This window comes from Onychostoma macrolepis, chromosome 19 (genome assembly GCF_012432095.1).
Source record: "Onychostoma macrolepis isolate SWU-2019 chromosome 19, ASM1243209v1, whole genome shotgun sequence".
NCBI classification, from domain to species: domain Eukaryota; kingdom Metazoa; phylum Chordata; class Actinopteri; order Cypriniformes; family Cyprinidae; genus Onychostoma; species Onychostoma macrolepis.
The window spans coordinates 24357442-24368746 of NC_081173.1; the positions used below are offsets into that span (position 1 = coordinate 24357442).

At 36.0% G+C, this 11305-nt stretch overlaps 2 protein-coding genes across 2 annotated transcripts; both read left to right on the forward strand.

Moving 5' to 3' along the window:
- The first annotated feature begins 1163 nt into the window (after positions 1-1163).
- On the forward strand, positions 1164-3639 carry mllt11 (MLLT11 transcription factor 7 cofactor). The gene is made up of 2 exons (XM_058753904.1): positions 1164-1323; positions 2806-3639. Exon 2 carries the CDS (start codon positions 2812-2814, stop codon positions 3067-3069), a length of 258 nt encoding a protein of 85 aa, XP_058609887.1. The 5' UTR covers positions 1164-1323; positions 2806-2811; the 3' UTR covers positions 3070-3639.
- Positions 3640-4351: 712 nt separating this feature from the next.
- gabpb2a (GA binding protein transcription factor subunit beta 2a) lies at positions 4352-11237 on the forward strand. Its single transcript, XM_058753420.1, has 8 exons — positions 4352-4507; positions 5384-5491; positions 6003-6170; positions 7825-8019; positions 8098-8239; positions 8347-8514; positions 9349-9461; positions 9649-11237. Exons 2-8 carry the CDS (start codon positions 5384-5386, stop codon positions 9976-9978), a joined length of 1224 nt encoding a protein of 407 aa, XP_058609403.1. The 5' UTR covers positions 4352-4507; the 3' UTR covers positions 9979-11237.
- Positions 11238-11305: the final 68 nt, after the last annotated feature.

Below are 11305 nucleotides of genomic sequence, written 5' to 3' on the forward strand. Positions count from 1 at the left end.
TTATGCATGTTTATGACAACTGTCCTTTTTAATGCAAAGATGACATTATTTGACCTACCCCTACCCCTACCCTTACCCCTAACCCTAGCCCATAACAAAGACATCTCAAACAATGTCATCTTTGCATTAACTGAGCGAATGACACTTAATGACAGTTGTCATAAACATGCATAAAACCTCCTTCATATTCATGATATGTGTCGTGTCATGATTACGAAGGTGTCATGTCAGTCTTATGCACACCCCTTCAAGTAAAGTGTAACCTCCACATTGAGTGAATGTTTAACTTTACCTGTTAAACAGGATTGACTAAGTTTCTCTATAACTGGGAACGAACTAAAATCTAGTGTAAATCATTTATTTTCATCTCATGTGTTTGTATGAGTTCTGAAGCTTGTTTTTTTTTTCATGCAAGTCACTCATTTCATGTAGCAACTTATTATTATTATCAAATTAGGACTATAATACAATATTGAATATTGGGTAACACTTTATTTTAGGTTTATTTTAGATTGTAAATTAGGGCTAAATGACTAGTTTCTTATTAGCATGCATATTACTAGAATATTAGCCATCTAGTAGTTAATAATGAATAAGTGTTCCCTATTCTAAAGTGTTACCGAATATTCTGTATTTCATAACAGGGATGATATTGATTAATAACAATATACTGTGTTATATTTTTGCACTCTACTTATCTAAAAGCTTCTTCATATTGCTGTAAATATCTAACGTGGTTTTAATAACCTATTAATCTACTGAATCATTTACAGTCTGTGCATCTATTCTCTAAATTAAAATAAATATTCACACACTAAAGCTGAGCATTTTATTCTACTGAAATTATCAATACTTTTCGATTTTGCATTCAGGAAATTCAGAGAGTGGGAAGAAGGGTCAATCGACCTGATGGACGCTGAACTCAGCCAATCAACAAACAGACGACTCCACTTGGAAATTAGAAGAAGGGGTCGTTAACAGATGCAAATGGGGACCACAGATTGTAAAGACACCACAAAACAACTAACGTACGCCTATAAATGCAGTTACTGATTTTCACTGTTTCATTAGAACAATAGATCAGCCACGCCCACCTGACCAGTGCACCTGTCACTGGTCCCCCTCAATCGCCACAGAAGGTGGGCGGGGCGAATGCAAATCTTCCAGGACTGTCGCTAGTGATGTTGGGTGCGGTTGGTTCATGCTGAGCAGCCGGCGAGAAGATTGAGACCAAACAGGGTGCATCTTCCATTCTTCTTCAAATCCGAATTACTATAAACCAGCTTGTAATTCAGAGAGAACTGATCTGATCACATACAAGGGGTATGTTCTTTCAATTGTTGCTTTTGTTGAGCAATATTTCTGAAATGATTTTGGTGTTCCATCACATAGGCATGATGTCCAGACTAATGAATAATATGACCTAATTTTTCAGTTAAAAATAAGAACGTCTTTTTCTAGTAAATGTTTTTGCTTGAGGCCTATTTAAGGTTAGTTGCGTGTAATCCATTCTTACCACTGAACTGAGGCAATGCTTTGTCATGAGATGCGCCATCACTATTTTTGGGGCTGCGTCTTTTAATAGATGTGCATGTGAGATGCTGAAAAAAACAAAAACAAAAAACCTTCCAGGCTATTCCTGATGGTCCTTCAAGGACCTCATCCACCGATTGTCTCTGAAATCTGGGCGTATACCGCCGCTGCATTGTATGGCCAGAGCTAAATCACCCCACGACGCCACAGTTAATTAGAGCGGCTTCATTATAATCATTGGCTTTTTAAAGGTTTCATATATTTTTAAATTGCAGCTTCCAAATGATATATCTTCTTTGTAATGAAAAGATAATGCTACTTTGTTATTATTCCTGTAATGTCTTAAATCTTGCATCTAATTATAATATATTAATATGATTAGATGGCAGAGGTGTGGACACCATATTTACTGTAAATCATTGTTTATTATTACTACTTTTATTATAGGCATAATGATATTAAGTTGTTTTTATAGTACAACATATATACAGTATATTTCATTTAATTGTAAGATCTTAAATCTTGCACCTAATTATAATATTAATATAATTAGATGCTTAATATGCAGACACTATCATATAGATTATTCTTGAATATGACATCTAGGATTTTTGTTGCCACAACATTTCTATTTTTTCTTATTTTATAATAATCATACTGATAACAAGTCGTCAGCATTACTAGTTTTACAATATATTTCTCATTTGACGTGTATGAAATGTATTTGCACATGTAAATTGCTTTCATTTTATTGTAAGATATTAAATCTTCCAGACGATTCTTGACCATGATATTTTATTCATGATATATTGATCATTTGATCATTTCTGCTTTGACATGCATATTAAAGTTATTTTACATTTAAATTGCTTACAGTTAATTAGCATAACTTAAAATTATTTTAATCAATTTTTAAATAAAAAAATTAGTACAATAATTATAGTATAATTGATATATTAGTTCATTATAATTGATATAATAATTGTGCTTATTATTTTATATTAGATTTTAGCCTTTGGCCTGCATATGAAAGTTGTTTTACAGATGTAAATTGCTCAAGTTTCCCTGAAAATAGCAGGTAACTGAAAATAGCTCAGGGGGAAGTCAGGAGCTCCCTGACGGAAAAAGTAAACAGGATTTTAAATAGCAAGCAATGCAATGTATTCTTTGAAACAAGTTAGTTGAGACTGTCTTATGTAATTTATGAATCCAAATGAATATTTGCTTGGCAGCAGTGCAGTGCTGATCTTTTAATCTCTTCTTAATGCGCAGATCGAAATGTTAGACACAACCACCAGCCAGTTTGACTCCTTCCTGTTTTGGAGGCAGCCCATCCCATCACTGGACCTGTCGGAGCTGGAAGACCTTGGCATTTCTATACCCAAGTCCAAGGAAGCAAAGTCGACCAAGAGCTCCCAAAAAGCCTTGGGACAGGAGGAGGAAGAGGATGTGGAGCTGATGAAGTACTCCACCTTCAACTACTGGAAAGAGCCCATCGCTAGTATCGATGCCTTGGATTTCAGCCTGCTGTTATAAGACACTGCAATGCAATTCTCAGTTCCTGCCCAAATCTGTGTTTAATGCCACTGTGGTTGCACTGATTCTCTACTCCATTCTGATATTGATGAATACAAGAGTCATGTATCATGCCTTTCTTGTTAAACCATGTCAGTAAACTATGATAACTGGGTTCTTGTTTGATTAAACTAGCAGGGCATTACTGAATATGGATGTATTAGTTACACTATTTAGTATCTCACTGCCCTGTAGACTCTGTGACTGATCAATTGGCCATGAAATAAGATTAGGATATCTAGAATGATCATAATCTGCCAAATTCACTTCAAGGCAAGGAGATTTAGAACAAATAAGAAATCTAAAACTGTATAATATTATTGTATGCCAAATGATTTGTAATATTAATGCAAACAGTAATTTATTAGTTTAAACTGGAATCTCACTGAAAGGGGTTTTTGTATTGAACGGATGTCCATGTTAAAATGCACAACTAATGCTTTTCACTGTTTTTCCCCATTATGTTTGATGACAAATGTCAGATGCCAATTAAAGTGAGCTTGCTGCTAAATGAATAAAAATGCTTATGTATTCATGTTTCATTTTTAGAGCTAAATAGATCATATTTATCAACACTGACCACAGAGAAATTGAGACTTTACAGCATTACACACAAACATATTAAATTTTTTTTTCAATGCAAAAGTGTTTTAGTTCTAACTTTGCAACTCAAACTTGAAGTAGATTTTGGGCAAGATATATATATATATATATATTTTCATTTTAGGTTTTTTTCTGTGGTTTCCTGATAAGCACAGGTGTTTTGGAACACATCTGGGTAGCAGTGTAGAAAAGCAGAAAACTGCAGATAGAGGTTGCAGTATTAAACATTATACCAAGCAAAGTTATTCATTTATATCACAGTTCAGATAAAGACGTAAATAATTTACATACATCAATAGTCAGAAACCAATAAAAAAATGATTACCAGAAAATTTAGTCATACATCTCAACTTAATATTTTGGTAATATCATATGTATATATAATAAATAGAAAATCAAGTAAACATAAAATCTATATATTATATACAATGTATTTATAAATCAAAATATTATTTTTTTAATCTATACAGTTAAATAGGCTCTGCCTCAAAACCAAGTGAGCTGACTACCTAGTCAGCATTTTTGAGCACCCTAGGCTCGTGCAGGATTTATGGTGTTAAAAGGCATCTAGTAGGCTCAAGTATGCTGTCTGAGTAGGCAGCTCACTAGGTTTTGAGACAAGTCCGCGGGGTCTGAACGGCTTCACTTTTATTTCCGGGGTTAAAGCAGCCGCCATATCTGAATGCGCTTTAAACACACAGACATGTTTATGTTCAGCCAGTTGAGAAATACAGCAGGAAAAACTATATAGTGCTTTAATATCACACAATATACGTCCGACAGACAGGGTATAAAGGTAAGTTCAATATGCACGGATCGCATTAGTTTGTGGCGCAGATGGAGGATGTGTGTGATCAGCTCGGCTCTATATTTGACTCCACATGGCACATGAGTTTGGCATGTAAAATACGAGCTTTAAAATCGCAGTTAGATACTTAACGTTACCCACTAATGCATTTCATATGTTTTTAGGTATGTGTTTTTAGGGATTCGTTTTTATAAGATTCATTCGCTCTCTGTTATTTCTGTTTTCATTACTTACGTTGTTGTTCATTTATTCACTTTTTTTTGAGTAACGTTATCAGCTTGTTTGCTTATAAGTACATTGTTCTGCTGATTACTGCACTAGTTTATGTGTTTTTAACCATCCTATGAAAAATAAACGCAAATGGCTTGTCGAAATCTGTGCACGATAGATTCTGGACCGATGAAAATAGTTGGACAAGTTGTAATACGAAATACAGATATCTTTAAGGAGTTGGAAACATTATTTTCTTGTTTTATTTTTTTAAGTGACATTTTTAGACTTTGAAATGTGAATGAAATATGTATGTATGTAAATATATAGGTCAATTTGATAACTGTACTCTGTTAATTTGATACACATCTCACAGTACAAGTCATATTTACATTTAGTCAATCACTACATTACTTGACATGAAGTTAAGGATGTAGCTTAAAACTTATTATTGGTCAGTGGCAGATGAAAACTTTCCCTATTCCAATATATCTCTGTTAGATTTGTACACAAGCATTATCATCATATAGCTAATAATACAGGTTTATTACCATTTAATGTCTATCTGGTTGCCTGAATTAATGCACTCACATCATCATCATATAATACAATTTTATTATCATTATGGTATTTTTAATGTCTGTCTTTGCCTAGATGTCATTGGTGGATTTGGGAAAGCGTCTTTTAGAAGCAGCTCGGAACGGTCATGATGATGAGGTCAGGACGCTGATGGCCAATGGAGCTCCGTTCACTACAGACTGGGTTGGTCATGTTATCAATAATGTTATTATGAGTTAATATAATTATGGGCTTACTAGCCTTCACAAGAAACAGCATCATGAAAAAATCATGAGCCATGTTCTGACTCATCACGTGTCATCAATATAGTCTTCTCGTGACAATTTACATTGACAAAAACCCTGCATGTAGAATATGAAGGCAATTATGCCATATTAATTGTTGCATTAAAAACCATGTTTTATTGTATATAGCCTACAAATGATAACACAATGTCCTTTCAAATGAAAATAGATTTCTGTGCTTGTACAGGGTCGATGTAGACCGATCCTATTAAACATTCATACATATGATATTTAGAAAACTTTGAAGTATCAGGGAATTGTAAAACTGAGACTTTTTTTCTCCTTTTCTTCAAACCTGTAAATTCATATTCTCAGCTAAAAATTTGTTGCATAGATATATACGCATACACACAAACCTACAAACTGCTTTGGCGTATTTTCATTTGGTTGTCTCTTAACATTTTTTGCAGCTTGGAACATCTCCATTACATTTAGCAGCCCAGCATGGTCATTACTCTACTGCTGAAGTGCTGTTGAGGGCGGGTGTCAGCAGAGATGCCCGAACCAAAGTGGACAGGACCCCACTGCACATGGCGGCCACAGAGGGCCATGAGGTTATTGTGGATTTATTAATCAGGGTAAGACGATGGTTGTTTTTGTTATGCTTTTTTAATGTACTAAACATATTCCTAATCTCAGTTTGTTAGCTGAGGAGACCGATACAAGTCTCTTAAAGGGTTCATTGGATGCAAAATGCACTTTTACATGTTGTTTGAACATAAATGTGTGTTGGCAGTGTGTGTACACAACCACCCTATAATGATAAAAATCCACCCAGTGTTTCTTTTTTTTTTTAAATCTACTAAAATCTTTACCACTTTCTCAAATCAAGCCGTTCTCAGCTTCTCGTCTGTGTGGCGTCACACAGACCCAGGCCCCTCCCACGATAGTTGATTGACGGTAGCGTTTCAGCACAGACTGGTCTAGTGTCTTACCTTAGACCCGCCCTGGGTTAGCTGTCATCAGTCCACCATTAGGTGCGTTCCACTTCCTGCAGCACTGCTCAGAGCGATCGGCGGCTGACTTGAAGCAGTGCATGCCGGTTAGAAATTTAGTCTGGCTTGAACCGGCGGCGATGCCACGTCACTATCACGTGTGGCATCAAAGTACCGCGATAGCGTTTCGAGAACAGCCGGCTGACTCAGCTGGCGCAGTTTTTTCAGAGCGACTGCAGGAGGGCTGATGACGACACAGCTGTTTCACGATTGGCCAAATTCACCACGTCAACAGTCACGTGTGTTTCTAATATCTTACCAATACTGCTCATAAATCTGTGTTTTTAGAACAGTAAAAGCTTTTTTACTGTAGTCGCAATGTTATAATGAGTCACGTTTATCATAAAACACTGATGAAAGCATACATACCCCCACTTTATTAGTATTTAAATAGTATATATTTACATTGAACTTGTATTCTTGAGCAGATGGCGCTGTATTAAGCAGTATATAAAAAGTGTTTCTGTCGCTCATGAAAATGTTTCTGAAACGTCTGTGTATTTGACAAATATTGCATTTTATTCACTTCATCTGTGATAGAGTATGCAAACACCGCATGAGCATCACTAACGGGAGCAGAAAGTGTCCGGCTTGACGTGTCAGTTTTCAAATCCGCCCGCGACTGCAACCGGCTACTCTCGCTGATCGCCGTCTGTAGCCGTGCTTCAAGTCGAACGCACCTATTGTTTCGATGCTGGAGCAGATGTAGACAAGAATGACTCCTAAGCAATTGAGGTGTTTTGTTGTTGGATGTAATAATGAACATAGCAGTCGTCATTTACTCCCGACATCTGAGCCGCTGAAGACACGGTGGATTACATTTGTTTGTGAAGGAAATGCGCCCAGTCGATCTACCTAAATGCATCTATGTTCACGCGAATCATTCGTGATCCAGCTTCACCTACAGAATCGAGTATATGGTTTATGAATCTTTGCAAATCGCCTTTCCTAATAATGTGCTAATTAGCATGTTTCGCAATGAATGCGGCTAAAGTTTACGTCTCTCAGAGAGCGGCTCGGAAGAGAGGGGCGGGGTGAGCAGAGCTCATTTGCATTTAAAGCGGCTTGCTCTGAAAAGAGCTGATTTTGACAGGGTAAAAAGGGTGTTGTTTTACTACCATTGAGAAATTTTAACCAAAGTATGTTATAGACTTTTCATTAAGACCCTGAAGAATCATACCAACTTGTGGAAAATGGGCATCCGATGACCCCTTTAAATTTCCTTTTTATGTTTTAGAGTGGTGCTGACATCAATGCCAAGGACATGTTGAAGATGACTGCTCTTCATTGGGCAGCCCAGCACGGCCATCACAACGTCGCAGAGCTGTTGATCAAACATGGCGCTGATGTACACGCCCTCAGCAAGTTTGACAAATCAGCTTTTGATATTGCGGTTGACATACAACACGTTGAACTTATACAACTAATACAGGTTTGTTGTGTTCGTGGAAACCATTACAGAGTTGTTTCAGAAATGTTAAAGATGTTAAATCCTCTTTGTGTGTTTTAGGAGGGAATGCAGAATCAGGTGAACAGGAATGCCGAAGCGTCAATCATAAACGGCAGCTCCACCCCACAGTTCATCATTCAGGGCGTCCCAAACATCCAAGGGGGAGTCGTCAACCTCACTGACTTGATCAAAGCCAACTCGGGTACGATACGTTAACTAGAAAATAAATATGGAATGGAATAATAAAAATGTTTTTTAAACTTAAATAGTAATTAAACCTACAATTGCTTTTTTTCTCTTGATGTTTAGGTGACACAGAGGAGGCCATTGCTGTCAGTGCCTTGGACTCGAGTATCCAGCAAGTGGTCAATGAATCAGGTCAGAGGGTCATAACCATATTAACAGATCAACATGGAAATCTGCAGACAAATGGACTCGGCCAACCGTTCTTTGTCACAATGCAGGATGGACGACAAGGTATGACTTCCTAGACTTATTTTGGATTTTGAAGAGAACTTCTCAATGTTACAGTTTTAGATTAATATGTAGTTTGGGGTCGGTAAGTTTTTCCTGTTTTTGAAAGAAATCTCTTATGTATGGCAGCATTTTAGCACAAAAAAAATCAGATTACGAGAATAAAGACAAAATAAGTTGAGAATAAAATTAAAATAAGTATCAAGTTGTAGCATTGTGAGATTAAAGTCATAATATTTTGAGAATAAAGTCAAAATTACCAGTCGTAACAATACAAGAGTAAAGTTGTAGAAATACAAGATTAAAGGCTGAATATTTAAAGAATAAAGGCAATTACCAGAGGAAGAAATTACTTTATTGGGCGAAACAACATTTTTCTGTTAGCTTCGATGCAAAATGTATTATTATTATTTTTAATGTCACACTGAAATGCTGTTGCATTATGCTCACCAAAGCTGCCTTTTAGTCAAAAACAGTAAAACAGTTATATTTTGAAATACTTTTTACAATTTTAAATAACTATTTTCTATTTGAATATATTTTGAAATGTAATTTATAAAGATGGATTTTCAGCAGCTATTAATTCAGTCTTTAGTGTCACATGATGTATTGAAGAAATATTTCTTATTTTCAGTTTTGAAAAACATTTTTTCAGGAATCCGTTATCAATACAAAGAACAGCATTTGAATCAATTTTGATCAATTGAATGCTTGCTAAATAAAGTTAATTCTTTTAATTATTTTGTTACATTCATTCATTTCCAGGTATAGTATATTTTCACCACAATCTTGTACTTTTCATTAAAGGTGTTCTTGTTTTATTTATTTTTTTATTAGTATTGGCAGTTCAATCCAATCAAATAACAGAGGAAGTGGTTGATGACTCCGAACCTCCTGCCCGTAAAAGAAGAATTGAGGTTTCATCCAATAATACAGAGACCGGTGAAACAGTGAGTGTAACTAAATGTAAAAAAAAAAATTTTAAGTACTGAGTAATATTCATTAACTACATGTACTGTGACATCTTATAATAAAGTGTTACCAAATGTACTATTGCATGTTGATACACCCTAAGAGCAAAACCTCCAGATGTTAAAAATCACCCCACCCCATCTTGATCTTCTCTTCAATCTCCAGGAGCATCTCCAGTGGCAGTTACAGGAAGCTAACAGGAAAGCTCAAGCCTATCGTCAGCAGTTGCTCCGCAAAGAGCAGGAAGCTGAGGAGTACCGCATGAAACTGGAAGCCATGGAAAACGGACAGAGCAACGGCACCATGGCCCTGGACCAGGAGCACGTCGTGTTTGTGCAGGAAGAGGTCGGAATCGAAGAAACAACGGAGGGAGAAGAGGAAGTAGTCATGTTTTCAGAAGGTGGCGTAGTCATCAAAACAGAAGAGATCGACTCTGCGGACGAGCAGATAACTTTAGTGGAAGCCACGGCAGGTCACACCGAAGTCATTTCGTAAAAGAAGGCTCAAGAAGGTGTTGGACTCAGTACTCAAGCAACCAAAGAGTGCATCAGCACAGTTTTGCTTTGGTTCATTTCGACAACTTTTTTTTTTTTTTTTGCCAATTAAGTCCTTTTTGTAATTTATTTCCTTGTTCTGTTCAGGTTAATGTTTCTTGCTTTTAAATCAGCATTCACAAAGAAACAACCAAAATGTGCATCATATGCACGCACACACACACACACGACCAGGGAAGATGATTCTTTCTGGGAGTCTGTATCTGTAGTGTCCTTAAGTGGTCACCCCTGATTTGTCCTCGATGGGGTTCAAAACAGCTGGAAAAGGTTCACTCAGGATGGAACTCTTTGCAAACTGTATGTTTTTGAGCACCCTTAGAAATGTAGCTGCCTTACTTAGACAGTTTCATCGCTTTTGTAAATAAACAGTGAAACTTCATCTCAGAATGCAGCAGCGTTATGTTCTATGCATTGGAAGTAAAATAATGCACCAATTTCAAGGATTTGATTTGTAGGTGATCTGTTCTTTTTCTGTCGGACAATTTTAAAATCTATAGGTCAATTAAAAGTGCCTTTGGTCATGTTTAGTTTTCACTCATAAAGGATTTTACGTGAATTATTGCATATAGTATTTGTTTCAGGGGGTATAAAGTATAATTCCCATTAATTGAACATTTAACTCACATTCCATGTGTAACTTGTATTTCTTTCTCTATGTATAATATGTTTAATTACTTTGAATCTTAAGTTGAGAGCTCTTGTGAACAGTGACAAAGTGAAAAGCTTTCACAAATGTAAAATGTCTAAATCCAATATCAGGGTTTTGTATTTTATAATGCATAATGTGACCTCCCTGAGTTATGAAAAAATAAGTGATTTCTGAGGTGCGTGATTATCTGACATACTGATATCCGCAATATGTGGCGAGATCAGAAGTGATTTCAATTTATTCACATTTTGTGCTATAAAACAGAAAATGGTGGCAGTAAATGATGTTTGTTAAGGACATAAATGTCGTAACCTCAGCAGAAATGGTCAATTTTAAACAGTTGAGATGCATAAACGTCTCGCACAGGAATTATGTAATTATTTGCTATTTTAACCATTCATAAAATTATGAATGTTTCTTTTTTTTTTAGACGTTACCATCCTCACATTGTAAACATGAGCCATAGTAATATACTGGCACTACAAGTTTATGGAGCTACACTGGTGTAAATGCAAAATCTTGAGCTTTGAGTTTCCCCCACTTGTGTTACGTGCTTAAGTGATGTATAAAGCTTTTGACTTATTTTTGATTAAAAATATTACAATGATCAATTTATGGC